This window comes from Malaya genurostris, chromosome 2 (genome assembly GCF_030247185.1).
Source record: "Malaya genurostris strain Urasoe2022 chromosome 2, Malgen_1.1, whole genome shotgun sequence".
Taxonomy (NCBI): Eukaryota; Metazoa; Arthropoda; class Insecta; order Diptera; family Culicidae; genus Malaya; species Malaya genurostris.
Window position 1 is genome coordinate 322,617,300 of NC_080571.1, and position 20,464 is coordinate 322,637,763.

Here is a 20,464-nt window from a genome sequence, read left to right on the forward strand (position 1 = left end):
CGACAGTAGCTTTCAAACGAGCCCAAGTTTGTTAAAATCGGATCAGCCATCTCTGAGAAAATTGAGCGCGTTCAAATACAACGCTTTTTGTCGGTTACGTCACTTATACAATCATATCTCCGGAACCAAAACTCACAGCCATTTGATCTTCGAACTCGATCAATGGCCCGACAGTAGCTTTCAAACGAGCCTAAGTTTGTTAAAATCGGTTGAGCCATCTCTGAGAAAATTGAGCGCGTTCGAATATCTTCGAAAAGTTCACACACACAGACATTTTCCTATCTCATCGAGCTGAGTCGAATGGTATATAACATTATGGGTCTCCGAGGCTCCGTTCGAAAGTCGGTTTTTCTAGCAATTCTAATACCTTTCTATAGAGAAAGGCAAAAATATGTTTGTGGGAAAATTGAAGTAAAATGATGTAGCTCGATGCCATGGAAACTATCTGTTAACTATTTTTTAAGGTTATAAGTGAAACAATAACTGTCTTGTTTAACAATTATGGTCCAAACACCGATCAGTAGAATTTTCTGTAAATTCATGGAAGAAGAGGATTTGGGGTAAAACTGAGTACAGTTATTTGCGGTCGTTTTTATTTAAAACAATCTTTTTATCGAACTTTTGAACATGTTAGAAGTACCGTCCGATTAGTTGAATTCATTTTATTTTCAGAGTTTCACAGTTAGTCTTCAAAGTAAAGTCAGAAATAGAGAAATTGGGGAAATAACAGGCATGACAGTGAATTTTGCGGATATTCTTACTATCATCAATCGATTCTACGGTAATTGTTTCATAGGAAATACTAACTTTAGGTTTTGCCTTTCTCATATAGAAAGGCTATGCAATCACTGTAAAAATCGACTTTTTAAAAGAGGCCCGGAGGGCCGAATGTCATATACCATTCGACTCAGCTCGACGAACTGAGCAAATGTCTGTGTGTGTGTGTGTGTAACAAAAATATGCACTCACTTTTCTCAGAGATGGCCAAACCAATTTTCACAAACAAAGATTCAAATGAAAGGTCTCATAGTCCCATAGCCTGCTATTGAATTTCATTCCGATCCGACTTCCGGTTCCGGAGATATAGGATGATATGTACCAAAAAAGTGAATAAAATATGCACTCACTTTTTTCAGAGATGGCTGAACCGATTTTCACAAACTAAGATTCAAATAAAAGGTATTATGGTCCCATAGCTTGCTATTGAATTTCGTTTGAATGTGGTTCCGGAGTTATGGTAATATGTGAAAATTTGAGAAAAAGTTTACACTCAATTATATCTGGAAAAACTCAACCGATTTTCGCAAACTTAGATTCAAATGAAAGGTCTTATAATACCCTAAAAATTTGTGGAACATTTTATCTGGATCCGACTTCCGGTTCCGGAACTAAAGCGAGATAAGTGGAAAATTACCAATTTTATTAGTATTTTTCCACGAACGATGATTAAAAACAGGTACAAATCCCATAAAACTGTCTGATAAATTCTTCTAGTTCGCAGAGCTTGTTAGTTTGTGGGCATAAAAATTTAATTCGGCACTACTGGTCCCCTCTTTTCCTGTTCCGAGAGCACCGAAAGTGGAGAAGAAAAACTCCTAAAACTAAATTCACTTCGATTTCTCTGCAATGCTTGAACCGATTTTCACAAATCTGGATTTGAATTAAAGTTCATACTGTCTTTAAACCTACTGTGAAATTTCATCCGGTTCCTACTTCCGGTTCCGCAGTTACAGGGTGATGAGTTTTCAAATCGCCATATAGAGTGACAATATGTACAACACCGAAAGAAGAAGAAAACAAAACGAACAAGGCGTGCTTTGTTCTATTTCGTACACGTTGTGTAGTGATGTAAATAATAATAATAACAATCCTACTACATGTTTCATGCTGCTGATTCATGCTGTTTAGCACGCAGTAGTAACAGAAATGCAGGTTCGTTTCGTTAGATTTAGTTTAATTGGTTTAAACGAAATAGAGCATGAGATAGTAAGTATAAGTTTAACTACGTTCAAAACTGTTCCAATTTGTAGGTCATATTTGTTGGTAGCAAACGAACCAACTTCGGCTATTCCGTTCATCTGAATCCGGTTTCGGGAGAATTGGAAATAGTGATTAGAAACTGCAAAAAGGATCTCACTCACTTTTCTTGGAGATGGCCAAATAGATTTTCACAAACTTATAGGTTCAAAAGAAAAGTCTTACAGTTTCATACGGAATTCCTTAATTTGTTGTGGATACTACTTTCGGTTCCGGAACTACAGGTTAAACAGGATTTATAGAGTTTGTGAGATTAGATCCGAACAAATTATCCTATTCCTATTCAATAAACAGTTGTTTTTGCGAATTTCACGGTTATATTTATGATGTAATAAGTAATATGAGAAAGGCTTCATTACACCACTAGGTGGATTAAAATAGGTTTTTATAAAAATTTTTAGCAAAGTCGCGTTTTTGATCGTTTTTACCCCACTGTGCACCGGTTCATCTGATCATTCGATTAGACACTTTCCAAGCCTTTTGTCTATATGAAGTACAGTAGGTAAAATTGTTTTCCGTGCAAAACAAATTAAAACCGCATACGCTTAAAGAATTTCACAAGATGGTTGATGACTTTACGAGAGCTGCTTCTTTGAAGGTTTTATCACTCGATATTCGGTTCTTGTGGAATTTCTATTCCATCCATGAGACATATTTTGATATGAAGAATTAAAATTATGCAAATTCAAACACAGAGTTATTCTAAAGCAAATAGTTTTCGTTGCGGGGTTGAAACAAGTAAAACATCATTCGGTATTATGCCTTTATTTTACGTTCACTGCCAACTCTACTCAAGGGGCTGTCTGTGTCAACGAAACAAAAGAAGCATTAAAACTTAGTCAGTGATAATCACCATCATCATGCCCCAAAATTAATTACCGATGATTCTACCTACGTGAAACGTGGAACATTGTTCCGTAGAATATTCGACGGCTCAGAAGCCTTCATTGAAGCAATAACATAGTGGTAATTTCAGTTTTGAAGACGACGCGAACTGAACGGCATTTTAATAGAAGACAATCAGATATAAGTTTGAAAATCTATTATCTAATTTCAACGTTTTCAGTTGAATATCGGAAAACCAAATTTCTTTTCTTTCAATTATGATGAGTCGGTTTGTCTATGTTCCAATGCTTGTTATAGTCGATCGAAATTTGACTTCGTCTTTATTCCAGCACGACCCTGCGATTGCCAACGTTAAATGGCACCCTTCAGCATCAGCGCGCTCGAACGGAGTTGATTTTTGTCGAACCGATTAAATTGAGATGTCTGAAAGCTTCTTTTTACAGTTTATTCTCAGTCGGAAAGCACCTCTTGATACCGTCCCTGAATTCTAAAGTGTAAATATTATGCCGAAAGGGACGGGACCGATTTATGCAGGGACTCATTTTATCCAACAACGGGTGTCCTTCGGGGAAATGAGTTCGCAACATATGCTCGTGCGATTGCGTTTACTCAGTGTGTCTTCTTGACTTTTTTTTTCAATCCACGTCGGCTATATTCCATGTTTGAACACTCAACGATATTACTCGCTTTTTTCCCCGTGTCTAGGGAAATGTTTGAATATCATCATGTGCTTAGGATGCCAGAATATTTGATGCGAGAGAAAAGCTTTGAAAAAGAATCCAGATATTTAAAGCGTTTTATTCAACATTTTATTCGGACGTAAGGAATTTTTGAATGCTCGACTGAAAACTAATTATTTGCTACTCGTTTAAACATTACTTAGTCTAGTATTTTTCTACAATATTAACCAACACCACGAAAGAATATATTAATTAATTACTCTTTTCAACCCTCGCAGGATTGCTGCCGGATGCACTGAAAACCAGCTGTGAAAAGTGCAGCGAAAAACAACGGACCAGCTCTCGTAAAGTCATCAACCATCTGGAGACGAAAAAACCGGCAGAGTGGAAGAAACTTTTGGAAAAATACGACCCGGAAGGCATCTACAAGAGCAAGGTCGAAAAACTGGGTAGAGGTGCATGAGAGTTGGATACTTCGAGAGAGAAAAAAATGTGATAGCTTTGTCAAACTTCAACAAAAAAAAGAACCACATTCGAGACAGTATTTTAAATGTAACTAATAAAATGTTTTAAATTGAAATCTAGTACAAGCAGTAAGAAAATGTCGGCTAGGAATCATGCAGTAATATTTATTATACCATAAAATTCGTCCGGTTTGAGAACATATAAAACTGTGAAAAGCAATGCACTTGTCATTTCGTTGTGAAATTCTGACTGAATAATGACGACACATCCGCCACATCCGACACGACAGCCGCAAAGACATGTGACAGCGAATATCATTCTACTATTGCACTATGGAAAATTTCTCGTCGTTACACAATTTCAAGTCAGGGGTAAAAAACATTGGAGAAAGATGCAACTGTAGCAGTAGAGTTGTGGGATTTCTGGAATTCACAATACATATGTGTGTATGAGATTATGTAGGACGAACGAACCGTACAATTCCCATCTGCATGACACATTCTGACACAGAATGTACAACAATGACACGTAGCGGGTTTTCGCCGAATGGTTGCGGACATGATTCGGAACTAAGTTCGCTCGTGATGTTGTCATACTCCTACATTGCATCTGGGGTGGTAAAGTTTTCACATGCCGCAGAAATGAGTTAGGCCGAATTGGATAACTGCCAGCTAAGCACCACGATATTGGCACAACTCATCAAATGCTCCGACCAGGTCGAAGCAATTTACGGTACTAGGTGTTTCTCAAACAAAAATTTAAACCGTGCCGGATAATCCCATAAAAATGAAACATCTGCAAACAAGAGAAAATCGTGCAATTTCCACCTGTAGGAGTAATACTGTTTTTCTATGGAGTTCTCTAACGACTTTTCTTGCAAACGAGCTCAATTAATAACATTCTGTGGGAAAAATAGCTTTCATTTGGACCAAAATTCGTGCATTGCGGTTTTTTTTTTGCTTTTCTGACTCCCCGAACCGGATATCGGGCATCAGAGTGACCTAAGAAACATCAATGTAGGCTGTGCCAACTGGTACAATTTGGTGCACATTTCATTCGATATTTGGCAATGCAACCATTGTTTTTCAATAACTTCATATTTTCGAGTGCCATTGGCTTATTTGTTTTTATTTTATTGGAGCAGAAGATGATTGTTCGTTGCAACATGCTCAAAGAACCGTTAGGTATGGCATCAGTGTGAATTTGATGTCGTTTTCGTTCGATGCCAAACCTATCCCAGTTTCCACCATCACTGCGCTGTCAAACCTTGCTATTGTTCATGAATGGGAAGGAATATACTTGTAGTTTTGTGATTGATTTATTACATCGTGTAAAACATCAGGATATAGACAAAAGATCAGGATATAGACACAGTGAAAAGGTGCATTTCGCAAAATAAAGTCATCTAACAAAGTTGAGTTTGTCGGTTATGTCGCGATAGACATGTTAAATAGCAACTTTATTGAATCGGTCTTGCAACATTGGCCCTTATTATTGAAATGATTTTTACTTTATTATCGGTATCACTTCACGGTGAAAACCAAATGAAGTGAATGTAGGTCTTTATCACGAAAGTCGCTTCAGAGAAAAAAGTAATTACTTAGATGAGCTTGTTGTTATTGTGAACATCAAATCACCAAAATTTGGTTGGAAAAATGATAGTTTTCACTACAATGATTACTTCACTGAACGTGATACTGGTAATAGGTAAAATCAAGTGAAGTGATAAAGCTTGCTTCATTTAGAATTGGAACAAACTTTTGCTCATATTGTGGCGCTCCTGGTGGACGGATTTGGAAGTTCTTGGTGCCCACGTGTCGGGAATTTTGTCAGCTTCACGTATGATTTTTGACATTCCGCAAATCGATTGTGCTTTGTAAACAATCAACACGGAAGCTGAAAGAAGGCAAAAAATGTTGCACAGTTATGTTAAAATCCTTTGTGGTCTGCAGCTAGGTGAAATTGCCCAGAAATACCTGATGGCGCGTTACCAAACGGTATAAGGGAACATTGACGACGATTAGGAAGCCTCAAGCCAATCGTCGGAGAGGAACTGTCGACCGGAAACTGTGTGGTAAGATTTTGAAGACGATTAAGACGATTAGTACCGTGAGGAGAACTCGACTCCGGGAAGGAATAAAGTCGTATCAAGCTAGCAAACAGCCAATTGGACCATTGGAGTTCGACGGGTGTCTTCTGATGGGCGATGAAACCTATGTCAAGACCAAGGGGCGGGTCGCTTGGAACAGTGTGCCAATCACACATTAACACGATGCATTAGTGCATTTCTCAATATGGGCACATTCGTTTTTATTCAGTTGCACAAGTTGCGGCACACACAGGCTCACTTTTGACAAGTGGCTGTTTCCATCGCATTACCTGTACTGCTTATCATTGTTATGCCAACGGTAAAATAAACATAATTGAATTGACATTTTTTCTTTTCTTGCTGTTGAATTTGCAATGGATGAGGTAAATTTTGTCAAAAAAAAAGTCCGTATATCACATTTTTTGATTTCATTACAGGCCTATTTTTGGAGTCAGTTGGAATCTGAACATGGACCAATTAACATACATATTCGGAATATTCTAAAGAAAAATAATCTCTGTAGCCAGTCCCTTGCCAAATTAAACTGCGAAGTAATTCGTGAAATAGAAATGGACATGCAAACCATGGCCGCTAGTTTACGCGAGGAAGCTTCAAGTGGCGGATTGCCTCTTCTTGATATTTATGGTCCAACTTTTGCAAATGATCCCGAAAAGTTTCGATTTTTGAAAGGGGAAATGTTATGTTTACTTGATTTAGCAGAAGTAATGAAAAGAAAAGGAATCAAGTATTTTCTTAAGGCAAAGAAATCCACTCCAGTCGTTTGCACAGCGCTCAATGAAATAGATGCGGATGAACACTTTAGTAGATTAAATGAAAAAATTTTGCTGCATTTCGCTTCACAGTGAGTTTCAATTTCTTAAAGTCGAAAATCAAAAAGTCAACAGAAGTTGACAAATCAAATAAATTTCTTTTAGGGGAATCAATGATCCAAATTACGATCAATTTCTGGATCAATTAAAAAAGATCAAAATCAGCATCTTTACCAATGGCAACGGAAAGTTCCGTGCAGAAGTTATATGCCCCTTTTGTCAAGAGAATGGTAAGAAAAGAAATCTCTCGATCACGATGGATGATCGAGGAAATTGGCACATTTACAACTTCACTCGACATACCAACTCAATTCATCTTGGGATTCCTGTTTCATCAACTCGAAAATGTTCCAGGAAGAACGTATTGAACGTTACTCAAGAATCAAGCTATTTTTCGACTAGTCTGCCAATTAAGAAAAACAACTCAACCATAAATTCTCAAGAACCACAAATATTAAACGGTAACATTCCAAAGTTGTGTTGAACATTGAAGTATACTGAAAGCAATCTCTGTTTCAGCATCAAGTTTTGTCCTATCGGGTTCCTTAAGAACAAATACCGAAAACATATCAGAACATAACGAACCAGTAAATGCATCGAGTGAAATACATGTAGATGAATACATAGATGAAGAAATACTTGATGATGGTTGTGGTAATGATTTTCACTGGTCGTTTAATTATTACTGACAAACCTATACCATTCTATTTTAGATATTTTCAATGATCACAAAACAGAACCTTGCACAGAACTAACGTTTTCAAAAGCGGAAAGTAAACAGTCGACGAAGGAGGTTCCTAGAAAATCCACGTAATGATTTTTATAAACAAAAACATTTGATTCTCCTTTTATTTCTATCAAATAGAAACCTTGTAGAAACCACATAATTTTCAAATAAATCATTTTCGTGTTTCAGTGAGAACGTAGAAATCCTTCGTAGGTATGATGAGTCGAAGATACCTTTACTTAACGCTCAAATCAATATCAATAATCGCTCCAAGCTACAACAAACTTATGGTGTTAGATACACTCAGTACGAACTTGATATAGCAGCATATTTGTTTTTAACTTCCGGTAAAAGTTCCTATTCATTCAAACGAGCCAATATGCGGCTTCCCAGTATTAAATCTGTTCAAAGGCATATTAGTAGACACACGAATGAAACACAAGAAGGTGTTCTTATGATAAATGCACTCCTCAAATATTTAGATGCGCACAACTTTCCCAAAGTAGTAGCGTTAAGTGAAGATGGAACAGCTATTTCCCCTAACCCTGAATATTCCCTACGAACTGATTCCGTTCGAGGGCTAGTTGCACCATTCACTAGCAATGGAATGCCCATTCGTGAATGTTTTAGGGCTCACACAGCTGAAAAAATGATACAAGATCTTGAAAAGTATCCAGTTGGCGAGTATCTTTATGTTATAATGGCCACACCGAGGGTCGTTGGTGCTTCGTCTTTCTGTGTTTTATATATGTGCAGTGATAATAAGTTTACTCATGAAAACATCAAACGTCGATGGAAATACGTAGAAAATAACATGAAAAATGCTGGAATAAAAGTAATTAGTCACGCATCTGATGGTGATCCACGTCTTCTGCGTGCAATGAAGGAAAAAACAAGTCTTCCTCATCCGGATTCAAGTAAATTATATGGAAGGTATTTCATAGCAAACATGAACGATAGCGTGGTTTGCATACAAGATACAGTCCATTTAGTTAACAAACTTCGCCACTCACTAGTCAATCCAAAAAAACAAATGCTTCTAGGTAAAAATATTTTATTTATTGACTTGCGGTTCTAGTTCCAAATCACATTTCCTAATTTTTCAGGAACTTACGCCGTATCTTCAAATATAATAAGAAAAATGATAGAGCAAGGTGACAAGGTGATACATAAAATGAACCCATCTGACTTGAATCCAGCAGATAAAATGAAATTTGACCCAACTTTAAAAATGATGTCTCCAAACTTAATTGAACATCTTCTTGAAGTAGTCCCTGAGAGCATGGGTACAGTTGTGTATTTGAAGATAATGCGAATGATATATATTTCTTTTTCTGAAGAAGAACTGTCACCAAATGAGCGAATATGCACGATATGGTATGATCACTATTCTTGAAAAAATGATTTATGAAATAGTTTCAAATCACAGGACAGCGTTATTTTTTCTTCGTGCTTGGCGGTGGCAATGTTTGGATGCATCTAATAGCATTAAACAATGCATAACTTCGAATGTATACTGGTGTTTAGAATTGAATGCCCATGGACTTGTTCATTTCTTGATAAATTGTCGTAAAAATAATGCTCACGAACAATTCATTGTACAAAATTTGTCCAGTCAACCATGTGAGGCTTTATTTCACGAGCTTCGTTCAATGACCACTATGAACCATACTGCTGTAAACTTTACAATGAAGGATGTAGAACAACGAATGCAGCGTGTGCAAATGAAGTTACTGATAGCGAATCGAAGGAAAAATGCATTAGTTTTTCCAAGCATAAAAAAGCAAGTCTCTAGAGCTATGGCATCTACTTCATATGACCTTCCAGATGATGACCAGATAAAAGAAGCAATCAGCAAAGCAGAGCAAATAGCGATCGAACTTCTCATTTCCGTAGGGTTCGACCTGGTAAAAATTAACTTTACGAACAGTATCATATTACGAGAATCTAATCCAAGTGTGTTAGTTTGAATGAGATTCGCGAAAAGTGTTCAGAAAGTAGTATATCGATTTCGATGAAAAACAGTATTTCATATGACTTATTTGCAGTTGCATATTCTGATCGAAGCGAACATCCTGAATTCAGCAGAAGTCATGGTATTGTTGAATGCTCAAGAAATGTATTCGGCGACACTGGAGGAGAAATCGTTCTGAATACTTGTCAAACAACTAGTAAAAAGAATATTTTCAGAATAAGAAAAGTCACTGGGGGTATTTTCCATATAAAAAAATCTAAAATGCTTTGGACGTTGACATCTGGGCGATTGAAAAGGCTTAACGATAGATTGAAACGTTTTCATAGCATTGTTAAAGCACCAAAAACATGTTCAAATATGTCGCGATTGTAATGTTGACTTAGAGACGTATAATATTTAAAAAACAACTCCGAAATATTATTTTCAATTGATTGCAATGAAATCAACTTATTAAAACTTCCATGCAGTTAAAAATTTTTCCACTAAACTTGAATAAAAGAATATGAACAGTTCAAAACTTCTCGAATTCGTTTTTTTTTATTGTGTCAGTTTGACACAGGTATGTTGAATCACTGTGATCCAGACTAACTGAATCGATCGACGGCGGCGGGCTTCCGCAGGTGCTTTACTTGCTCGAAGGTGATTTTGAAAGATGCATGCTGAATCCGAAACGATTTTAAGCCAGGTTCATTGAAATCAGAATTCAGTTTATATCAGTCTTGTAGTCTACATGATAACCCGGAGCTGAGAAAAATCATATCAAGTTTCTCAAGAACGCATTCATGGTTTGAGCCAAGAACGAGAGGCAGCATCTTCTGATATTCCAATTATTGTAATCAAACTCCTGTTTCAATATCTTGACATAAACTAGCGGTGTCAAAACAGTGTTTCCATTTTTTTCGTTTTTTATAGGGGCACAGAGTGGCACACTTAGGCTCAAAGTATAACACGTATTTTTTTAGAGGCACAACATTGTTTGTGTTGAGCGACTCCCCCTTGGTCAAGACTGACTTCGGCAAATCCAAGGTCAAAAATTTTACTTGGCAACGGCTCAGGGGATGTTCCAGCCAAATTTAAATTTGTTTTTGCCGACAAATTTGCAAGAAAATTTATGATTTGGCAGGGCATTTGCAGCTGTTGCAAAAAAACGAAAGTGTTCGTTACAAATAAGACAATGACATCGGAACTATACCAAAAAGAGTGTCTCCAATAACGAATTTTGCCGTTCATTCGATCCCACGACCATCCCGTAATGTGTTGGCCAGATTTGGCAAGCTGTCATTACAGCAAAGTCGTTCAAGAATGGTATGCAGAGAAAGAGGTCCAGTTTGTTCCGAAAAACCTTAACCCATCCAACTGCCCCCAGTTCCGCCCGATTGAGAAATACTGGGCAATCATGAATAGGAGACTCAAGGCAAAGGGAAAGGTTGTCAAAGACATCAATCAGATGATGACCTGGTGGAGTAAGATAGCTAAAACGATGGACGAAGAAGGTGTGCGCTGCCTAATGAGCCGTGTTACAGGAAAAATTCGAGAATTCCTTCGAAATCGTGACGAATAATTTTATCCGTATTTTTTTTTTAAAAGTGTGAAGAAAACGCTACATTTGTATAAAAAAAGATTTTGCAAGGAATAATAAATAACTGAAATATAGGTAATTGTCTTTGTTCCAATTCTATCTGAAGCAAGCTTTATGTGAGTGAAGTGAAAGTGGAAGTGAAAGTGGAAATGATAACGGTAATAAGGGCTATTGTTGTTCTTAAATACGTTTTTAACCTGCGAAGAATAGAAAAACTTCGTTCATTAGAACAAGATAACCCTGGTACTGTAACAAGTAGACAAACGAAACGCACAAAATCTGGATCAAGACCTCTTATCCATTTATATTTTATAAGATATCTACAACTCTCCTCAGACTAGTTACCTGTTCATCTGCTCGTTGACCAACTGCCAATCTTTCCAACAGTTTAAAAAATCGCGCAGAGTCATTTTCGAATTGACTTTTAAGTGACAACATCAATTGATCAAAAACTCCAGAGTTAGATTTTCTGAAAAAATCTATCGGTTTTCCAAATTCAAAGTTCTTTGACTTTCTAACGTTTTGAATTTTACGACGACGCGGAATTTTAAGCTCACATAATTCAAGGTCAGTAGCAGCCTGAATGCTCTTGTGCCAAATTTCCTCAAATGTAGAACTGCATCAATTGTGTATAGTTTGCATTAGCAGTTTTCAGAGGTTTTATTCGAACCACCCACCTGTTTAATAAAAACAAAAATGTAGACAAACCTTAAACATCAATCAATTGATTTTATAGGTACCTGGTCGACCAATAAGCTGCAAGACCAGGAAGGTCGCTGCCTTGCTTAATTTTTACATCAATTTGCAACTCCTGAAATTGTGCAACACGTTTCGATGAATCTCTGACAAAATTTATTGATTCCTCTATCGTTCCAAAAAATTTTCTTGCTAATAAAACTCTTTCAATTGAATTTTGAACAACAAGATTTAAATTTTGTGCGTTACAGTGGTCAAATAAAGCCCGAGGTTGACTCCTCAGTTTAGAAATCGATAATTTATATTTTTCAAAAACTTCTTGGACGAGACTTAATAAAGTTTTTCATTTCGTAACAGGAGTTCAAAAAAATACAATGAAATATTCTTTCGCTGTGAAATTTTCAGACACGATTCTAAGGACCACAGAACACATTCGCATTTTCATCCGAAAAATGTTCAGCTTCTTATTTCGTTCATAATTTCTAATAATACTGAGGTTGCCAATAGCTCGAGAATTTCATTTTGACTTTAGGAATGACGCTATATTCGCTGTGATCAATGTTTCCAGGTAGAAAATCCCTCTTTAACCCAAGCTAATATTTAGAATTTCAAAAGCTTCTATCAAAAGTCAGTTTACACTATTGATGTTCTTTCAGACAAGCTCCATTAACATGGACTTCCAGCGATTATAAATAATTATTTGCACAACCTTTTGTCAGAGAAATGCATGTATTTTTCACATGGCGATTTGGAAACATTCAGAATTAGCTACATGGGTCTACCGCAAGGCTCATGCCTCAGTCCGCTCCTTTATGATTTTTACGTGAATGACATTGACAGCTGTCTGGTAACCCCATGTACACTAAGACAATTGGCAGATGATGGCGTAGTTTCAGTTACTGGACCTAAAGCTATTGATCTACAAAAACCATTGCAAGATACCTTAGATAACTTGTCCGTTTGAGCTGTTCATCTGAGTATCGAATTCTCTGCGGAGAAAACAGAGTTGGTCGTCTTTTCAAGAAAGCATGATCCCGCGCAACTTCAGCTTCATATGGGAAGAATGATCCAACAGGTTTTGACTTTCAAATACCTTGGGGTGTGGTTTGATTCCAAATGCACGTGGGGAGGACACATTAGGTTTCTGATAACGAAAATGCCAACAAAGAGTAAATTTTCTTCGAACAATAACAGGATCTTGGTGGGGTGCTCATCTGCAAGATCTAATAAAATTTTATCAGACAACGATACTTTCAGTGATGGAATATGGATTCGTTTGCTTTCGTTCCGCTGCAAACTCTCATATTATCAAACTTGAGCGAATTCAGTATCGTTGTTTGCGAATTGCCTTAGGCTGCATGCATTCGACACATACAATGACTCTTGAAGTTCTGGCGGGAGTTCTTCGATTGAAAGATCGTTTTGGGAGCTTTCATCGCGACTGCTAATAAGATGTGAGGTGCTGAATCCCCTGGTTATTAATAACTTCGAAAGGCTAGTTGAGCTTCAATCTTAAACAAGATTCATGACAGTATATTTTATCCATATGTCACAGAAAATCAACCCTTCAAGATATATTCCTATCCGTGTCAGCCTCCTAAATGTCCCTGGCTCAACTCAACAACTCCATGCACCGTGAAGTGCGTAGAATCCCGGAACACCTACGCTCGATGGAAATCCTAAAAATATTTACAAGTAAGTTAAGGCATTGGCTCTGAGAAAATATTTTACACGGACGGATCACGAATTGAAGAGGCTACTGGGTTTGGTATATTCAACAATAATGTTTCGGTCTCATTTAAGCTTCAAGAACCTTCATCTGTTTATATAGCAGAGTTAGCAGCAGTTCATTATAGTTTGAGTGTAATCGTCACATTATCTCCAAACCATTATTTTCTTTTCACAGGTAGTTTGAATGCAATTGAAGCTATTCGCTCAAACGCTGGCAAAAATGAACCTTTTTTCTTGGGCAAAATAAAACAGTGCCTGAACGTCATATTGAATAATAATTATCAAATCACAATAGTTTGGGTTCCGGCTCATTGCTCCATTCCACGTAATGAAAGAGCCGATATTTTAGTCAAACGTGGTGCTATTGAGGGTGAAACTTATGAGAGACCGATTGCTTTCAACGAATTCTATAACGCGTCTCGCCAAAGAACACTTGCCAGCTGGCAAGCTTCTTGGGATAAAGATGATCTGGGTCGGTGGATGCACTCAATTATTCCCAAAATATCGACAAAGGCATGGTTCAGGGGACTGGATGTGAGTAGAGATTTCATTCGTGTGATGTCCAGACTAATGTCCAGTCACTACACGTTAGATGCACATCTCCTTCGAATTGGACTTTCCGAGACTAATCATTGTGCTTGTGGCGAAGGTTACCGCAATATTGACCATGTTGTTTGGACATGCGTGGAGTATCGTGATGTAAGATCTCAACTAATAAATTCCTTGCGTACACAAGGTAGATTATCCAATGTCCCAGTTCGCGACATTATTGCTTGTCATAACCTTCCTTACATGAAACTTCTTTATCATTTTATTAAGTCCATTGGAGTTCTAATTAAAATTTTATTTTATGTTAGACTCCTTTCTCTTCCTTGAGTTTAACCAATAGCAAGCTATCTTATATTGAATAAAAGTAATGAACAGTTACAAACAAACCTGAGATAGTTATATGATCATGTACAAAATAAGATCATGTACAAAATATGTATATTGCCTATGAAATAAACGTATTTATGAAAAAAAATTCCAAAAACATATAATATAGAATATTAACTGTATATATTAATTGGTTAAAAAAGTAATGAAATAAAATTCGCTAAAACAGTATGTTGATACGTGCATTTTCAATGCTAAACTTCAAAAGCGGTATTTCAAGTTTTTGAAAAACGGTTCATCCATTACTGAAAGTATGAGTGTCGCAATTCAGAGAGAATTGAATACACGGTCGTTGTTGTGATTAAAAAATCATGATACCAATCGTTTCATACTCTCGTGAAATCATGGCAATTTTTTCATTATTTATGATCGAAAGGATCCTAACCATGAACAATAGCTCTTCGCTCATGAAAATATTTCATGAACCTCAAACGTCTTACTTGCCGAATGTATTTTATTCGGAACGCGCAACTCCGTTTTTCTTACCGGATATCACTTTGAACCTTTTGAATCAAGTGACATTGTGATAGAATGTGTGTTTGACTCCCGGGGCAAAATAAAATTTTCCACCTCCATCGTTGGTATAGTGAGCAAAAAAGGCTGAACTCAAATTCCGAAGAGATCGCTTGGACGAGCAAAACAAAAAACTCCCGTTGCACCCATGGCGAGGGGTATGTTTAAGTGAAACTTGACACCACGGTTGATTCCCACCTTTGAATCAATACGCGTTGAACTGAGATTGTAATAACTTTATTGTTTCAAGATAAATGGTACAGACTAGAATTTGTACGGGAGCCACTGCCACTTATAACTTCTTTTCTTCGCTTCCGAATTAGCCTGTTTAAATTAGACCTTTTCAGTTGCTCTAAAAAAAATCACTACATTCAAATAGAATCGATATTGTCTGTTTGAAAGCAGAGTCCAATTTCGTTTCAAAAACTTTCAATTCACCGGGACCGGGAATTTTCGAACGTGTTTGCGAAAAAGCCCAATTCCCACTGTGATCCCCCCCCAAGTTCGGTGCAGTGACAGAACCATTTATTCGTGATTGGGTTTATTTTCCTTTTTCAACTACCCAACAGCTCGGAATATGCCCGGCAAGACTGCTCCTTATGCTTGGCAACGTATAAATTGCCCTCCAGCCATGGGTTCAAGTGCATCTTCACTTCAAATTCAAGTCGGTGCAATGCGGAAACCGACAGCTCCTGCTCGAGGCGAGGATTTTCTTGTGGAAGGGAAGACTGTTTGCCATGCTGTACAAGTTAGGGACAAACCGAATAAATTCAGATGCGGAAAATATTCCATTTTCATGATGCTTGAGGGAATTGGCTTCTGGGTGACACTTGCTGCTGCTATGACACTAACCGGTAGAATGGTACGTTGCTTCGGTAGTGGAATCGATTTCCGGTAAGGAATTTCACCGGTTGGTACATGTTTCTGACTGCAGTGATTAGTGCTCTTCTGGTTCGTTGAAAGCAATGCAAACAGGAAGCTAACGAAGTGCGCCCTCAAAGTGGGATAGAATGACAGAAGAATAGATGCTTACGGTGAGGGATTCCACTTCAGGCGAGCACTTCAAGACTATTACAACAATGAGTTCAGCTACTGACAGTTCAGTCAGGCAAATGAACGATGTCACATAAAGCGAGAAGCCTTTTCTTACTAGACCAATGATATTTTATTTATTTATTCATTTTCTAAACAATTAGATTCAAATTACACATATCATAACTGCCGGACGGATATGGACATTCTTCCTTAATCACGAAGTAGCTATGCTTAAGATTAGTGAAATCCAAATCACTTACACGATGAGAATAAGAATTCCTCAAGAAGTAGTCATCATACGGCCGCAAGCCAGTGGATATGCGGAACTATGTTGGATCAGTATCCACTGGCATACCGTCCAGGAGTAGTAATCTATTTTCTATGCTCCGAGTTGGTGTTGTCATGGTGACGTTATTACACTGTTAAAATAATTCGAATTTGAGTTACAATATCTAATGATATTATACGTTCAATCTTGTATACTTACCAATTCGTTTGTTGGCGAATTTCAATGCTTTCTCTTCTTGGATGTTTGACTGACCATTAACTGATGACACCGTAGAAACATGACAGGTTTTTATATCATGGAGAACAGGTAAGGTCGTTGAAAAAATGTAAACGCATAGGTATACTTATTATTCTAGAGAAACTACCCGTGGAAGTTGGTGTTTGTGTTTGTTGTGTCTACTGCAACTAACAAAGAGAGATAAATAGGTACGTAAATGTTGCACACGCTCACACATACATTGATTTTGATTTTAAAATACATGGTCAGCTTAGACGTTTGAAATAACAATGCTTAGTATAAATTTATTTTGACGATTTGATTAATCTACAATACAATAAAAAAATTTGCCTTGCAGGAACTTTGCCATTTATTCAAAATAAATCTGAACTAAAATAGTGCTGTTTTTAAATATTTATTGGACTCAAAACTTTGTTGACTTTGTTGGCAACAGCTCAAAAGGATTCATCTCAAATGATGGCAATTGTTAAGGTTTCATGTTGGATCAGATAGGTCATTTGGGAATTTGTCATGACATTGACATAAAATGCTTCTGTCAACTTCCATTTTGAAGAAAAAATCCGCATTACTTGAAGCTCACTTAGAGTACTACTCATTACAGTAGTTGCAAGGTTTTGCAGCTTGGATTACTTACCAGTCTCGGAATTGATAACTACGATTATTTACAGTTCGTAAGGATTTATTCCTTCGAAATATTGATTACTTCTAGATTACTCGATTATTTGTAAAATACTATCTGAATATTCTTCTGGATTACTTTCCTTTATAATTTTTAAAGTGAGCTCATAAAACTTCTTTTTTTGTTCAGTGTAAGAAAAGTTACCACAATCCTGTTGCAGTCACAACAAATTCAATTCAATGCAGGTCCCACGATGAACCATTCATTCAATATGGGATCGCAACAATCCAACTTGAACGATAATGAAATCCCTTTTGTTGAACTTCGTACAGGGTTGCCATTTTGATATAGTTATTTGCCCAGCACTTGCCCTTCTCTGACAGAAATATATCCTCTTGTGTTTACTCGTGTTTGCTGTCAGAATACTCAAAAGATTAAAATACTGGAAAAGTGCATGTAGCAAAAAATTTACTATATTATTTTATTACAGTTAATACACATAAATTATTTCGGCACATGTAGCTCTGTGTGACTTGCCGTTCCATTTAGTAAAATATAATTCACTGGATGGATAAACTTTATTAGTTTTGTATGTATATATATATATATAATTCGACTTAGTTCGCCGAGTACGCAAAATGACAATCTGTATCTATTTGTTCGTAACGTTTTTGTCAGTAAATTTTCTTGCAGATGACCAATTTTCACAAACTTCGATTCAAGTGAAAAGTCTTCTGATTCCATAAAAAGTTCTACAGTTTACATTTAAAATTATTTAATCACTTTTCTCAAAGATGGGTGGGCTGAATTACATAAGCATTCTAATCTGACTTCAAGTTGCACAGTAACAGGATAAAGAGTGTTGAAAATTTCAAATAGTTATATGGAATGGAGAAAACTTACTAGAAGTGACGCATGTAACGCTTCGTAATGCTTATAACATACCAACATTAACGCATGAAACGTTTCATAACGCCTATAACTTACAGCACAAGTAACACAACGCCTGTAATTCACAAAAAAGTAACGAATGCAACGCTTCTTACCGCCTATAATTTACAAAAAAGTAACGCATGTAACGCTTCGTAACGCCTATAACTTACAAAAAAGTAACGGAGATAACGTTTCGTAACGTCTTTAACTTACAAAAAAATAACGAATGTAGCGCATCGTAACGTCTATAACTTACCAAAAAGTAACGTAAATAACACTTTCTAACGCCTATAACAAATCAATAAGTTACGCATACAACGCTTCGTAACATCTATAACATACAAAAAAGTAACACTTTGTAACACCTATGACAAATTTAAAAGTAACGTAGTAACGCTTCATAACGCCTATAACAAACTAAAAAATAACGCATGTAACGCTTCGTAACGCCTATAACTTACAAAAAAGTAACGCATGCAACGCTGATAACAAACTAAAAAGTAACGCATGTAACGCCTATAACAAACTAAAAAGTAGCTCATGTAACGCTTCTTATTGCCTACAACTTACAAAAAAGTAACGCATCGTAACGCCTATTTTTTATCAAAAAGTAACATATGTAACGCTTTTTAACGCCTATAGCAAATCAATAAGTAACGCATGAAACACATCGTAACGTCTATAACTTATAAAAAAGTGTCGCATGAAATGCTGCGTAACGCCTATAACTTTCAAAAAAATAACGTATGTAACGCTTATAACTTACGCAAAAGTAACGCATGTAACGCTTTTTAACGTCTATAATTTACTAGCAAGTAACGCATATAACGCTTCGTAACCTCTATAACTTACGTAAAAGTTAACAGATCGGCTGAAAAGTTCGTATCGTTTCTATGAGAGGGCGCCACTAGAATTAAATCCATACCATTTTCAGTTAGTACCAACCTTCAAACGATACGTGTATAAATTTGACAGCTGTCTGATTATTAGTTTGTGAGATATTGCATTTTGAGTGAAGCTACTTTTGTTATTGTGAAAAAAATGGAAAAAAAGGAATTTCGTGTGTTGATGAAACATTACTTTTTGATGAGAAAAGTGCCACCGATACAAAAAAATGGCATGATGAGTGTTATCCATACTCTGCACCGGGCGAAGCAACAATTCGTAAGTGGTTTGCAAAATTTCGTACTGGTCATATGAGCACCGAAGACGATGAACGCAGTGGACGTCCAAAAGAGGCTGTTACCGATGAAAACGTGAAAAAAATCCACAAAATGATTTTCAATGACCGTAAAGTGAAGGTGATCGAGATAGCTGACACCCTAAAGATATCAAAGGAACGTGTTGGACATATTATTCACGAATATTTGGATATGAGAAAGCTTTGTGCAAAATGGGTGCCGCGTGAGCTCACAATCGACCAAAAACAACAACGAATTGATGATTCTGAGCAGTGTTTGGAGCTGTTATATCGAAATAAAACCGATTTTTTTCGTCGATATATAACAATGGACGAAACATGGCTCCATAACTTCACTCCGGAGTCCAATCGACAGTCAGCTGAGTGGACTGCACGCGATGAACCGAACCCAAAGCGTGGAAAGACTCAACAATCGGCCGGTAAGGTTATGGCGTCTGAATTTTGGGATTCGCATGGTATAATTTTCATCGACTACCTTGAAAAGGGAAAAACCATCAACAGTGACTATTATATAGCGTTATTAGAGCGTTTGAAAAAGGAAATTTCAAAAAAACGGCCTCATTTGAAGAAGAAAAAAGTTTTGTTTCATCAAGACAATGCACCGTGTCACAAGACGATAAAAACCATGCTGAAATTGAACGAATTGGGCTTCGAATTGCTCCCTCATCCACCGTATTCTCCAGATTTGGCCCCCAGTGACTTTTCCTGTTTTCAGACCTCACGAGAATGTTCGCTGGTAAAAAAATTTAGAAGCAATGAAGAGGTAATCGCTGAAACTGAGGTCTATTTTGAGGCAAAGGACAAATCGTACTACAAAAATGGTATCGAAAAGTTGGAAGATCGCTATAATCGCTGTATCGCCTCTGATGGCAATTATGTTGAATAATAAAAACGAATTTTGGCAAACAAATGTGTGTTTCTATTAAACGATACAAACTTTTCAGCCGAACTGATACGTATGTAACGCTTTGTAATGTTTATAACGTACAAAAAAGTAACGCATGTAACGCTTCGTATCGTCTATAACAATTTGTAAAGTAATGCAT

General features: G+C 36.9%; 3 protein-coding genes across 3 annotated transcripts in view; all 3 read left to right on the forward strand.

Moving 5' to 3' along the window:
* Nucleotides 1-4,243, forward strand: part of LOC131431338 (ejaculatory bulb-specific protein 3-like) — a 42,968-nt gene extending 38,725 nt beyond the window's left edge. Inside the window, exon 3 of the mRNA XM_058596990.1 lies at nucleotides 3,842-4,243. Coding sequence (XP_058452973.1) covers nucleotides 3,842-4,026 — 185 coding nt within the window. The 3' untranslated portion in view covers nucleotides 4,027-4,243. The remainder of the gene's footprint in view (nucleotides 1-3,841) is intronic.
* Nucleotides 4,244-6,967: 2,724 nt separating this feature from the next.
* LOC131431337 (uncharacterized) lies at nucleotides 6,968-7,821 on the forward strand. Its single transcript, XM_058596989.1, has 3 exons — nucleotides 6,968-7,408; nucleotides 7,467-7,601; nucleotides 7,661-7,821. The coding sequence occupies exons 1-3, from the start codon at nucleotides 7,204-7,206 to the stop codon at nucleotides 7,759-7,761; spliced, it is 441 nt and encodes a 146-aa protein (XP_058452972.1). The 5' UTR covers nucleotides 6,968-7,203; the 3' UTR covers nucleotides 7,762-7,821.
* Nucleotides 7,822-7,892: 71 nt separating this feature from the next.
* LOC131429319 (uncharacterized) lies at nucleotides 7,893-9,827 on the forward strand. Its single transcript, XM_058593384.1, has 5 exons — nucleotides 7,893-7,918; nucleotides 7,972-8,717; nucleotides 8,781-9,051; nucleotides 9,104-9,581; nucleotides 9,723-9,827. Exons 1-5 carry the CDS (start codon nucleotides 7,893-7,895, stop codon nucleotides 9,825-9,827), a joined length of 1,626 nt encoding a protein of 541 aa, XP_058449367.1.
* Nucleotides 9,828-20,464: the final 10,637 nt, after the last annotated feature.